The sequence below is a fragment of the Labrus mixtus genome, chromosome 20, assembly GCF_963584025.1.
Source record: "Labrus mixtus chromosome 20, fLabMix1.1, whole genome shotgun sequence".
Classification (NCBI taxonomy): Eukaryota; Metazoa; Chordata; class Actinopteri; order Labriformes; family Labridae; genus Labrus; species Labrus mixtus.
The window spans coordinates 2,293,630-2,307,153 of record NC_083631.1 but is presented as its reverse complement, the minus strand read 5'-3'; the positions used below and the strand labels follow the sequence as shown (position 1 = coordinate 2,307,153).

At 40.2% G+C, this 13,524-nt stretch overlaps 1 protein-coding gene across 2 annotated transcripts; it reads left to right on the top strand.

Annotated features, from left to right (window-relative positions):
- Positions 1 to 532: 532 nt before the first annotated feature.
- gmip (GEM interacting protein) lies at positions 533 to 13,440 on the top strand. Of its 2 annotated transcripts, XM_061065308.1 has the most exons (21): positions 533 to 992; positions 2,081 to 2,171; positions 2,624 to 2,720; positions 2,881 to 2,944; positions 5,136 to 5,261; positions 6,219 to 6,283; positions 6,447 to 6,554; positions 6,657 to 6,737; positions 6,938 to 7,099; positions 7,551 to 7,688; positions 8,192 to 8,382; positions 8,705 to 8,799; positions 8,899 to 8,961; positions 9,080 to 9,166; positions 9,277 to 9,419; positions 9,507 to 9,683; positions 9,770 to 9,907; positions 10,120 to 10,319; positions 10,476 to 10,800; positions 11,331 to 11,433; positions 12,253 to 13,440. In XM_061065308.1, exons 1-21 carry the CDS (start codon positions 941 to 943, stop codon positions 12,879 to 12,881), a joined length of 3,135 nt encoding a protein of 1,044 aa, XP_060921291.1. In that variant the 5' UTR covers positions 533 to 940; the 3' UTR covers positions 12,882 to 13,440. The 2 variants fall into 2 exon arrangements, with proteins under 2 accessions (XP_060921291.1, XP_060921292.1); XM_061065309.1 differs by lacking the exons at positions 533 to 992; positions 2,081 to 2,171; positions 2,624 to 2,720; positions 2,881 to 2,944 and adding an exon at positions 3,862 to 4,882.
- The last annotated feature ends 84 nt before the right edge of the window (positions 13,441 to 13,524 follow it).

Below are 13,524 nucleotides of genomic sequence, written 5' to 3'. Positions count from 1 at the left end.
AATGAAATCATCTGCAAAGAGAAGGCTAGATATAAAGCCTGTATCTACAAAGAAACACTTTGATAAGATGTCTTACCCCTATCAGTTAATTTTTTAAGTCTGTTATCTAGACTTCATGTAATGTGAGAACTGCAGATGGACCTCTAAAAAGTCAGTGAACCACTGACTACATATAAACCTATCTCTAATTTTCACTTTGAAACATTGGGCAAGAAGCCTTGCAGGTAAGTAGCACTGAGCTGACTCTTACTTCTTTTATCTTGTTGGCCGTTGTTTCACTGAAATAAGGTTCAATGGGTTTATTCAGATCTAAAAGTAGATATTTTTGAAGTCACCCTTATGTAGAACATTGAGAATAACTTAATTCAAAATACAATATTTTTTTGTGCTCTTATTATAAGTGAGGTAAAGAATTTAATTGTATCTATTCATATAATGCATTACTTGTGAAATTTTAACTGTGTTGTCAGTCCAATATACTGCCCATTCTGACGTCAAACATCTGTTGTGTCAAATATCTTTTATAAGCTGAATGATATGCTTTAAAATGGTTTGCAATTGAAAAACTACCCTGATTACTTCAATGAGCTCTGAAATCGTTTTTTGTGAAGGCAACACAATTCAAACATACTGGCACCTCCTCTATGGGTGATGTGAGAATGTAGGTGGGGTCTACAGTGACAGCTAGCTTCACTTCCTCTTCCCATGGCTGTGAAAACTTTGGCCAACATCCACTGTGCCAGAAGAAGCTCCCTTTGAAAGCACAAACAGCAGCAAGGTCAGAGCTGCACACTAATAATTTAGATTTCAATGCGTGTCAACACATCACTGCATATTTCCTGTTGACCTAACGTTTGACAAACATAGGTGTATTGTAGTGTAAACCTTTAGGGCAGATGATGTATGAGTGACATAACTAGGGTCTTGCTCCTGTGGGAAAATGGCAGAGATGGAAGATCAAGTGCCACACGAGGAGTCCTCTCAAGCTACAGGTGAGCACAAAGAATGTGATGTGAGGCCACAGCGAGGAAGTATCGCCATTTAGAGGCAATGCTTGGCATCACGTTAAATGTACTTCAACTCATTACATTTGTCTCTTCAGTAGCCTAAAGAGAAAATGAAGGGAAATGCTTTCAGATTGTTGTGTCAAAACTTCACATCCATGGAGAATGTTTGTTAAGTCTCTGTTCAGGAACTCTTCTAAGAATGACTCTGATTCAAAAATGTAAGATGCAAAGAATAAAAACACAAAAAAAAATAAGACAGAATAAGAATTTGAATTGAAACAAGTTTTGTTGAAACGTCTTATTGCTTCTTATTCTTAAAGTGAACACACTGAAAGACTGCTGATGTGAAAAACAAGGAGTCTATGTTCGTTATGAGAAATGACACCAACTGCAAGCAGGATGTGGTTGACCAGAATGGAGAGAGAGAGAGATTGCTTTCGCTCACATGTCACAACTGTTGCAAATTGTCTTTTTTTCCCTTTTAGTTTATATCCTTATTAAATAAGAATTGTAGAATAAGTTCTAAAGGTTAAACTTTTGTTTCAAAATGCAACAGATTTGTCTGTAAGTTGTGTTCAGCCAAACACTTTTCTTTCTCAGAAATTTAAAAGAAATTCTGTTCATGTGTCTTCAGTGAAGAAATAAATTATACTCTATATTTTGTCATATTAGCAGAATCATTCATCTCAAGATTTGTTTTTAATGTTCTAATATCATGTTGTACATTGTGCATATAGCAGATTCCTTAAGTAAACATCTATTACGTCATGCACAAGCATTTTACTGCAAGATTCAATTACCTCAACAACGACAAATCTTATTATTTGGTGATTTCTTGAAGTAATCTGCAATGTTTTCATACTTTTTTAAATTCACAATACATGTCCATACTCCAGTTAGTCCGTCATCTTTACATACTTTTGTTTATACAAGGAGAACATTTGTGTTATATAGAGATAGTGTCAGTTTGTCTGTGTGCTCAAACCATACAATGTTGAGTTATGTTTAATGTGGGTACAACTAACAGACGATTGAGATATCAGTATTAACTTTTCCATTTCCTTTAATTGCAGAGGTGAAGAAGGTGCATCATAGATCTGAAACCAAACGATACAGCGAGATCTTCAGAGAGTTTGATAATCTCGATCTATCTTTATTATCTTCGTAAGTACGACACATTTACAAACTATGTAACCTTCTATTTCGTCTCCTGCATCACTTTGATGTTTTTTTTCCAGTTTGACCTGAATTCTGAACAACAGTGGTTAGTGAGGTGTCATTTACTGATGCTGTTTACTCGGCTGATTGTCGGAAACCACACAGGATGTGTCGACACATATATTTGTCGTTTTAGAGCCATATTCCAATCACTTTGACTGAATAATTCATACTTATTGTCTCATATTCTTGTCTTTTTTTGTTTTAATGATCAGCTCATGCTACAGCGTGTGATGTTGGTGTGTCACCTTTATCTATCTGGCAGATGTGCACTTGGAAACATGGCTGAAGGTTCATTCTTGTATAAAGAATGCTGACATACTTGTAATAAACCTTGAGCCTTGGGCATTGCTATTTGACTATGTGATTCTCTCTCAATAAAGTATTTCTGTGTTTAGTGCAGGGGAGGATGTGCTGTCAGACACTGAGTCACAGTCCAACTCAGAATCCAACTCTGCAGAAAGTGGAGAGGTCAAAGAGGAACAAGCTGTGACTGTAAGGAATTCAAACCTAGTTCATGCAATTAATATGAAAGCTCTCTGTTTCTAAGTGTGTCTGTTTGTTTGAATTTAGAAAACCACCAACAGAAACTTGACTTCAGAGGATGATATAAGGCCTTTTTTTTAAGTAATAGTATGATTTTTTTTTCCAACAGGGTGACGATACATTTTGTACACTGAAACGTGGTGAGCCCAGTGAAGCTGATGGAAAACAATCAGGTATTATTTGTGTGACAAAGAGATGAAGAGAGAACAAATGAAGTATGGAGGTGTGTGTATGATCTTGTGTGTGAATGTGTGAATTGTGTGCATGTCTAGTCTATGTAAACTGTGAAGCTCATATGTGCTGTGTGTCTCCACTAGTCTCTGTATGATTAGATCACTGTTAGAGTCCTTTTCCCTAAACCACCCTGTGACTGACATCTGACATCTCCACAGATCATTAGTAATGGCGTTCAGGAGCTGTTGCTTGCATGTGACACTAAATGGACTCGCTTTTCACTATTTTTCCTCTATTTAGCTGCAAGTTGTAATTGTCCTGTGGTAATAAGATTAGGATAAAGGGAATGGATAAAAGCAGCTGCCAGCTGCTCCCAGTTTTTACCTCAGATACAAGCAGTGACAGAAGGGTCCTGCAGAAAGAGGCGACGTCAGTATTAAATTGGCTTTTACTGTTAATATAAAGGAGACAAATTAGTCTAGTCTTACTTACAGTCTATTAAGGAAGTCTTTGCCAAACGCTCAGACCGACATACACTACAGGTCACAGCACAGGAGTAAGAGATTAGCAATTACAGGAACAGACAGTGTTTAGAGAACTAGAAATAGAAATGCAAAGAAAGCTAGCCAGGGTTAACTGAGTATACATTAAAAACACAGCTCTGTCTGTGAGTGAGTTTTTGAGGGTCTTCTTTTGGCCATAGGACCAAGACTTACAATGATTTCTGATGCACTCTTCACAGAGAAAATTTGATTTGGGTATACATTTCACATCATAGAAAATCAATTAAATATACGGCAAGCACATTAACATGCTCTTTGGTAATCTGGTATCATGTCCTGCCATTGGTTCAGATCTGATACCCATCAACCCCCCCCCCCCCCCCCCCCCCAGTCTGTGACACACCAGGAGGTAAAGCTCACTGGGTGCTTCTTTAAAGCTTGTCACTCCGCAATCTGGACCTGACCAGGATAATCCCCAATCCAAGAAGAGAAGACCATAGCCATGAGGCAGCAAGGAATCTGTGTGGAGCCTGCTTTCTAAAACAAAGCACAGAAACGAAAGGCTAATAAAGTTCAATCTCAGCACATCATCATTTGGCCACAAATCTGTCATTGTTGTGGAATTGCCTTTGGTTCTTGAGGATTGTGATGACAGAGAAGAAAACCTCATCCTGCTTGGATTTTTATTGAACTCGAACTGGACTGGTTGTCTGTGAAAAGGAACAGAGCAGAACTAAATCTGCATGTCACAGTGAGGAACTTAAAAGAGAAGTTGTTGCACTCTTCTCTGCTCTGCGTGCTTGCTCAGTCAAAAATATAACAGAATACTCGGAACTGTGTTTAGGACTGTTAGAAGAAGTGAAAGTTTGAGAGGTGTTTCTGTGCTCCAGGAAAACTAAAATGTGTTTTAAAACATTTCTTTGTGATAAATTTGCTTGAAATGGAGCTCAGAGAAAAAGACGAGTAGAGTAAATAAAGTGGGGAGCGTTTGAGAGGCCAAGTGATTGTAACTCATATATCATCTGTTCTGCTTTGGTATGATTCAAAGAGGAAGAGCCGGAGTGGTTGTCATAGAAGCACAGTAGAGCTCTGACACGGTGGTGTCTGATGCACGCTGGCACTGAGTGGTGTTTGTGACTGCACTAACCACAGTTTGTCTCTCTGTAGCTGACTGGAGGTGAACAGGTGTTAGAGGGAGGGGCCAGGCAGAGAGAGGAAGAGGGGAGAGGAGGGAAGTTATTCAGCTAAAAGCCGTTTGGATTTGACAATTGGAGACCTCATCTTAAAGGTCCCTTCCTCATTTGTGCCAAGTGGGGGGGACTTGGGATTACAGATTGTTAAAGAGAACAGTATCAGTTCATCTAGAAACCACAGGATCGTTGTTCTGAGGAGCAGATATGGCCTGCAATTTGCAATCATTGTTTCCTGTTTTGGGTTCGTGTACACCTCTTATTTTAAAGTGACTGATTTTTTTAACATATTTATCTTGGCTGAATATTTTCAGTAGTCGGTGGGGTTTTCAGTCCTGATCTTCTAAATTGCTGTTTCTTTGAGTTTGAGTTTGAGTTTGAGTTTGAGTTTGAGGAGAGACTATAGCAGTTGGGTGTAACCCCACACTGCCTGATCATTAGATGGTTCAGCTGAAAGTGTGAGTAGCCTGCAGTGATGCTGATGTACTCCCTCTCAGCCCAGGAAGCAGACCTGGCTCTCTGTCGCTGCGAGGGTGGAGTGGAGACGGCGCTGCAGTATGCCAAGATGTGGTGCCGTTATGCCAAAGACCTCCTGGCCTGGATGGAGAAGAGAATCAGCTTGGGTAAGTGAATATGCATACAGTAGTGTAGCATACAAAATAAAACAACAAAACATACCTGTGCTGCGTGCCTCTATTACGGTATAAACTGAACACACTGGCAGATGTGGAGATCAGAAAATGCAACGGTATTGTCTTCACAACTGAGAACCCAGTGCATGAAAACACTCTTATCCAAGTGGAAGTGGTTGTTTTATAAAGGCAGTGCCATGTATTTGTCAAAAGTTGAGACTATTAATTATTTTGTAAAAGTAGATTAGAGTTCAAAGACATTTTTTGTTAGTTGAGGTTTGACTATGTTTTAGAGAGTTAAGACGTTTTTAAATGGGGGGGGGTAACTGCCTAAAAAAAAGTCACAAACAGTATTGTAGTCTGCAGACTACAGTAAATCAGAGCCTTGCTTCACATGTTGAACAAGAAAAACACAGTTATTCAACAATAATTGAGGAATTTAACCGGTTGTTTTGTTGCACTCAGCGTTCGGGTCAGTCTCCATGTGAGCTATTCACTGACAGCACACAGAGGGGAAGGATTAGAGGGCAGATTAGCAGGGCAGAGGAGGGTAATAAAGGAGATGGGTCCATTTGGAGTACATAGACAGTGATTATCCTGATATCATCAAGCACAGGTGTCCAGTCTGGGGTTGCCAAGTTTTACATGTCTGTTGACCGAAATGAGAATATAAAGCAACAGAAGAGTAGCCCTGCTCAGCTGTGTGAGGAACATGTAAGGCAACAGATGAGTAAGTAACAGATTAGCTCCATACCACCATGGATTACACATAGCAGAGCAACACTGTTTACTAATAACAACAGCATAGTGTCCATTTCTTAAAGGGACATAGACACTTGGGGATATAACAGAGTTGGTCTAAAATGAGGCTCTAAGCATTATAGCAACATTTGTTTTTTTTATTTATGTACAGTATCTTCCGAGTAACACTGTCATTTTTGTTGACAGAACAAGAATTTGCAAAAAATGTGTTAAAGACAGCTGAAGGAGCAAAAGTCATTGTTGCACAGCAGGTACGACTTTATTCATTGGATGTTTATTAAATGTTTACCTTTTAATTTTACTCTTGAGTCATATTGAAATTATTTCCTGCAATGGAGTTGTGTTGTCTGAACAATATAGTCTGCACCTTATTTACTATTAAAAAGATGTTTAAAGCTGTTCTTGTCTTGGTAGGAAATGATGCCCCTGCAGTACATCTACACAATGGCACTAGAGCAAGACATCAAGAACAGTTTGACCTCTAGAAAGATTTCAGAGCTTCTACAAAACCGCTGTTACCAGGTACAGAATCAGCACATATAAAGAGTGAAGTGTGTTAAATATTCTTTTCTTTTACAGGCAGCTACACGTCTTTGTGTTTAATCAAATATTTTTGTCCCAAAGGCTTTGGCTGCCAAGAGGAATGAGATTGAAAGATGGCGCAGAGAGTTTAAGGATCAGTGGGCAAGAGAACAAAAGAGGATGGTAAAGAATGAGGAATCTTGTTTATTTGTTGAAGTTGAGCATGTTTTTATTGCACTGTCAAAACTAATTTATTACAATTTGAGAAACTTCGGACAAGTAGATGCCTGAAGAAAAAACAAAAATTCCCCAAATTATCAAACTGCATATGGCTCAGACTGTATTTTCCCGTGTGCATGTGTGTGTTCCTTGCATGTTTTTAGAATGACTCAGTGACAGCTTTAAAAAAGGCTCGACAGCAATACTTCCAGCGCTGTGAGGAGCTTGAAAAGGCCAAAGCTATATCTGCTAAAGCTGTGGATGATACTGCTGGAATCAAAACACTGGATAAGAGGAGGAAGTCCAAGGATGAGGCCCAGACTAAGGTGAGTGTCCCCCTTTATGTGCTACATGCACTGCTAGTACAGTTTGGTACCCAATAAATACTGTATATAATGATTATGGTATTATGGTGTTTGAAAGATTAACATTTGTGATACTTAAAGGTGCACTATGCAGATTTAGTTGTGAAATTTGAAAGTTGGAGAAGTGAAACAATTCTATGTTATATATTCTGAACTGAAACACAAACTTTATTCCAAGGAAAAATGGGTCCCTAGAACACTGGAGCTAAAAAGCTACCAGGAGAGTTACAGTGTCACTGAAGCGGGCCCACCACCAAAACTTCTGCCGTAGTATATTACATTGAAAACATTTTCCAGGGACCAAATGTTCCTCTGAGGACAGTTTGTGTATAGAGTTATGAACATATACCACAGAAACTGTACACTTCTCCTTAAGCAGCTAGCTCTCTGCTCTTCTCTGTAAATCCACCAGGTGATGGAGGCGGAGCTTCTGTACAGGCAGTGTGTGAGTGACGCCAAGATCCACCAAGATGAGTTAGTGAAGGTCAAAGAGAAAATTATTTCCCACAATCGCAAGCTCATCTGTCAGGGAGACACTGTGCTCAAAGAGGTTTGTAATCACCAAGCTAAACATCTGTCTCCCAGTCTGCATGCTTTCAAAAAGGTTGAACAGTGAAGCAACGTTGAAGCTTACATGGTTAAACTTGGTTTAAAAAAATATTAATAGCATGTAGTAGTAGTTTTCATATTAACTTATTTTAATCAAATGTTAAATCTAAATGACCTGGTCCATTTTTTTTATATATTAGGATGCAGTAAGTCATTGTTTATAGGAAGCAAAGTAATTACTTCTGAAGCATCTCAGCACTTAATGCTTTGGAGTTTTATCTCCATGATGGAAGAAAAAACAATGAAATGATTCCTTTGGATTTCTTCACATCATTCATGTTTAAATCCAATTTTAAAAAAATATATATTTATTGTTATGGTTTTTTTATTTGAAAAAGAAATCAACAAGCACCTATATGTTTTCTGACATTATATATGAGGCTAATGCAGATGTATTTGTTTGTTTTATTAGCGGAGTAAAATCACTTTGTCTCCTTCTTGAAGGCCACAGTCAACATGTTCTACTTCCAGCGGCAGCAGACAGAGCCAGTTCCCCTGGGCTACCACAACCTGGAGTTGACATGCAGGTCTCTGGAGCCTGGCGAGCCTTACCTGCTCTACATCCTCAGCAACCGTCGCACAGAACAGCCTCTTGAAACATTTACCTTCCAGGAGTATTTTCCTCAGGGCAAAGGGTATGGTACACTGACCAATGACTGCCTCTGCTTTTACTTTAGTTGGTGTTTGCTGCGAGTATCAAAATATCGAAATGTATTTGTTTAATGCCAGCAGTTAGATTAATATTACTTGAAAACAAAACTTTGGTAGTTATGGATACATTTTGCAAAGAAAACAGGATGAGTGTGTGATCATCTTCATGAAAACAATCTCACTCTGTCCTTATTTACATAGATGTTTAGCTCATTCAATTCAAACAGGTTGATGTATGACATTTTTCCCCACATATGTTTACTTTTTATTCAGTAAGTTGTGTTCATAATCCTTTTTATCTGAAAGGAACAAACGAAAAACCAGCAACCCTCCCAGCTCCCAGCAGGATCACTGTTCACCGGTGACAGATGAAAGCCCTTACAGAAGACACAGCGATGGCAGTAAGGACTCCACCATGATTAAACCATGGTTATATAAACTGACAAATTATCCTCTTTAACTTATCTCCTTATTGCTCATGTATTTTTTGTGCACTTCAGGGAAAGCAGGGTACAGTGACGGGGAGAGTATGGGAGGCAGTTTAGAATCTCTGTCCAGTCCCGGTACGCGCAAGTCTGAATTTGTTTCTGTGATTATTCTTTCACTTTTAACCTTATAAAGAGTGACACCATCAGTTTCCCCTCTTCTCTTTCTCTGGACCACTCTAATGTATAACCGAAGCTCACACAAAGAGACTGCCTAAAAACGCATCCACCCTGACAGTGTCATCTGATGACCTGGACGAAAGGGACATTGCCTCAGAATCAGGTTTGTTACGGAATATATATACTTCTATTATAGAATACTTCTAAAGAGTGATTCAACTAACCCCACTGGAACTTAAAGTGTATTATTCTATCCCTGTGGTCTCCTTCAAGAGTGCATTGACGGTCAGCCAGCGAAGATGCGTAAACCTTCACGAGCTGCACTGACACACCAACTCAGAAAGATGAAGAGCAAGATGGTGAAATGCAAACATTGTGAGAACTACATTGTTGTCAACGGGGTGGAATGTGAGGAGGTATGAGGCCAGTTGAAGAGAAATACAGTCACATGGTGCTAAGTGAGAGTGCTAATACCCTCTGACTTGTTCTTGTTTAACCTTCAGTGCGGCCTGGCTTTGCACAGGAAGTGTATGGAGGTGTGTCAGTCAGAGTGTGAACACAGGAAGGGGACCGTGTTCGGAGTGGACCTGTCTCTGATGTCACGTGACAGGCCGGACGAGGTGCCCTTTGTGGTGCTGCGCTGCACTTCTGAGATTGAAAGTCGCGCCCTCTCTGTCCAGGTATTATCTACCAGCACGGTGCTTGAAGTTCAGAAAAACAAGATATTGAGTTTATCCTTGGTCTGATCACTCGTTTTTTCTCTAAGGGGGTGTATCGTGTGAGTGGGTCCAGGCCCCGAATCCAGAAGCTCTGTCAGGCCTTTGAGATGCAAAAGGATCAGGTGGACCTCTCCGACCTCTCGCCACATGACATCACTTCAATCCTTAAACACTTCTTCAAGGAGGTACTTCATTTAAAAGCTTCATTGAATTGGGGGCACCAGTACCCAACTGGTCCCCTGTCCTTATCTTAATAAAGGCATAAAAGTAACCTTTAAAAACTTCAATGAATGCCTTAGGCTTATAAAACCAGATTTAAGTTTGAGACTCAAGATATATCATGACTTGTCTCTCTGTTCTCCAACAATTAATCTATCCATTCCTCACTGTCTCCCAGCTCCCAGAGCCCTTACTAACCTTTGACCTGTACAATAACTTAATCGCGGTGGGTAAAAACATTCAGCACCTGAGTGAAAGGGAGCCTACACCAGACACTAATGAGATAATGGACATCATTAACAGCCTGCAAAAGCTACTACAGAGACTTCCTTCTTATTGCCACAGCACCTTACAGCACCTGTTGAGTCACCTGCAAAGGTAAGATAAGATAATCCTTTATCTATCCCACAACGGGGAAATTTACAAGATGAGCGTGCAGCTGTGTTAAGAATCCCTGTAGTTACAGTTAACTAAAACCGTCCAGTAGATTTACCTTTAAATTTCTTGTCTTTATTTTGCTCTCTGCCTTCATAGGGTTTCAGAGAACCAAGAAAACAAGATGTCCCCGAGCAATTTGGGTATTGTGTTCGGGCCGACACTGCTGCGCCCTCTTGTGTCTACGGACATGTCAATGATCGCACTGCTGGAGACCAGTTACCAGGCTGTGCTAGTTGAGTTCCTCATCACACACCATGACGAGATTTTTGGCCTTCAGGCGAGAAACCGTACGCCTACTCCTCCAGCCCCCACTGCACCTCTTCCTGACACCCCTCCCAGAGCTTCCTGTCACCTGGATGGGGAAGTTAACGCTGACTCAGAGCATGAAAGCTCCTCCAGAGAGCGGCTACCCTCACTAGAAGTAAGTTCATCAGTGAGGAAACTCTCAGTCCAAACACAGACTAGCATTGAAGGTGTATGTAGCATGTTAGTGCTTCATGAGTTCAGTTGGAGCAGTTGATTGACATACACATAGGTCATGTGAGTTCACCTAAACTTCTTCTGCTGATTTATTTACCTGTTTTAAGATTCTTAGCGCCTGCCACCTCACGCTTACGCTGGACAGCTGCTGCTTCTCAACCGCTCTATGACCTGCATGGCCTCCTGTCAATCTTTATTATGTTGACATTCCACTGATAAATAAAAAACAATTAGTTAACATTTACAGTAGCTGTTCCACATGAACTCCAGCCACAAAAGTAAGATAAGATTTATTTCAGAGGGATATAAAAAGGGTTTACTGGTAAGTTAAAAAGTCCTTGATAAATTCTAAATTCAACAGTAATTCATCACCTTTGCTTTATGAATCACTCATATACTTTGGTAATACAGTATGTCAGATTATTAAAACTTGTAGAAAACCCCACAACTCAATTTGTGTCATTCCAACAGAATCGAACAATCAAGAGAGAGTCAAGCGAGGGTTATATATCTGACAAGTCTTCATCCAATGAGGCAGTGGACCAGCTCAGCCCCGAAGCCAATGAAAGAGCAGGTAGGCGGGACTTAGTGACAGAGCAGTTCCTCCTGAGTAGAAAGAATAGGCAAACCAGATAATGATAGAATTGAATTCATATGTTTTTATTTCCTCTGTAGTGTATAGATGTTGAGTCTTGAAGTTGTTGATATTTTAAGTAAGATAATTGTCAACTTGCATGAGGAAATGTTTTAAATTACATTTGTTGGAGTTGTTGCTACAGATACAAGGTAACAAACTGCTCCTAAGTTTTTATTTATTTAATTTCCCTCATGCAGAAAGTTGAATGCTCCAGTTTACAGCTATACTCAGTAGCTTTCTAAGAAGATAAAGTAGATACGAAGTACATCAAGAGTCTGTTTTAGTTCCTTTTTCTTTCGAGCTCTACACGTTACCTCCAGCTATTTTTGGAAATAAGACTTCCTTTTCTATTTTCCTGTAGATTATTGTAAAAACTGAGTGATTGAGATGGATTATTTTACAAGAATGATTAGAACAATGTTTTGATTGTGATCATTTTACTTTAGTTGGAGATCCTGCCAAGTCCTTTGTTTTTTTCCTGCCTTGTCAGTTGTATGCTTTTTTTCTTCTTAGCTTGCTTCGCTCTTGCTTAAGGTCTGTGGTGCTTTTCTCTCTGTGGCTACAACAGCAAGCAGCATCAAGGCTTCTATGAACTATAAAACAGATTAATAATAAATAAGCATATAGATCCAGCCTGTACTGTAGAACATCCAGAGCTAAGGTTCTGTGTTTGCTTTAACAAAAAGCAGTCAAAGCTTGTTATATTCATCCCTTGATGTCTATGTTTATCATCTTGTTCTCCCTCCTCTGCCTCAGTCCTGGCTATGAGAGGCCATCATCAGCGTGAGCCAGTGGGAGAGCCAGACCCTGTTTTGGGGACCCAGCCATACTATCGCTTCACCAGACAGCCAGTGAAATATCACCGGCATCATAACCCAGGAACCCGATTCCCTAACCCATGTCGCACAACCAGCCAGCAGGAGGCCCCAGCGAGCGACCATCCGGGGAGCGCAGACAGCAGCCGCAGCTCCTCTCCAGAGCCGGGGGCACAGAGACCTTCCCCAAGTTTAGATGCCCACAGTGAGAACATCCACCAGCCTCACCAGACCAGCAGAGCCTCAGAGAGTAAAGTGGACGTGTCACTGAACCCCCGCCAAGTTGTGCAGTACATGCTGGGGCTGGAATCAACTCTGAGATCAGCTTCAACTGTGACCTCGTCCAGTTCAACACAGGACTCTGCCCAGGTGGTTTCAACTGGGTGTCAAGCTGATCTAAACATAAATCAGTCCAATAACAGGCAGTGTGTTGGACAGAGTCAGACTCTGTGTCAGACATCAAAAACACTTCCTCCTGAGCACAAACTGACCTCACCAGCTCACAAGATCCTGTTGGGCCTGAAGCTGAGACGCAGCCACTCAGGGAAGGAAGAGCAGCTCTTTGTCTGAGGAAAAACGGATTTACATTTACACACCTGCACATACACTGAATAATGTAAAATATAACCTTTATTATGTGGATAAACTTTTACTGCTATCGATATTAATCCAGTTCTCATGAATAAATGCTCACACAAATATCTCACAACACAGAATTTAACGCAAAAGAATCATATGAAGCATGATCATATGAAAGTACCTAAAGTTAGATCATTCACATTAACAATCAAGTCACTGTTTGAGGAGACACAGTTGAAAAGTTAAGGCTGTATTACCACTAATCCTCTGTAGGGTTTTGTTGACCATCCGGTTGTCTTACACCCAAACCAGACTAGAGTGGTTCACTCATCCCTTTAAATATTTCTTGTATAGTGAAGTGCATCAACAGGTTCTTCGAGATCAGGTAAAAAATGCTACAAGCACATATGTTCAGGATATCCCTTTTTCAGACATGCTGCACAATAAAAAATACCATGACATGTTGTAAATGTATATCAGAAAATGCTCGCTGTCATCTATTTGTCGCGCAGAAATTATTTTAAAGTACATAAAACAAACTATGCCTTTATTGCTATAGTGTCGTCACCTTGACTATTTTGTTGTATGCACCTTTCCTGTTTGGACACAAGGGGGCGGTCTTTTCCCAATGTGG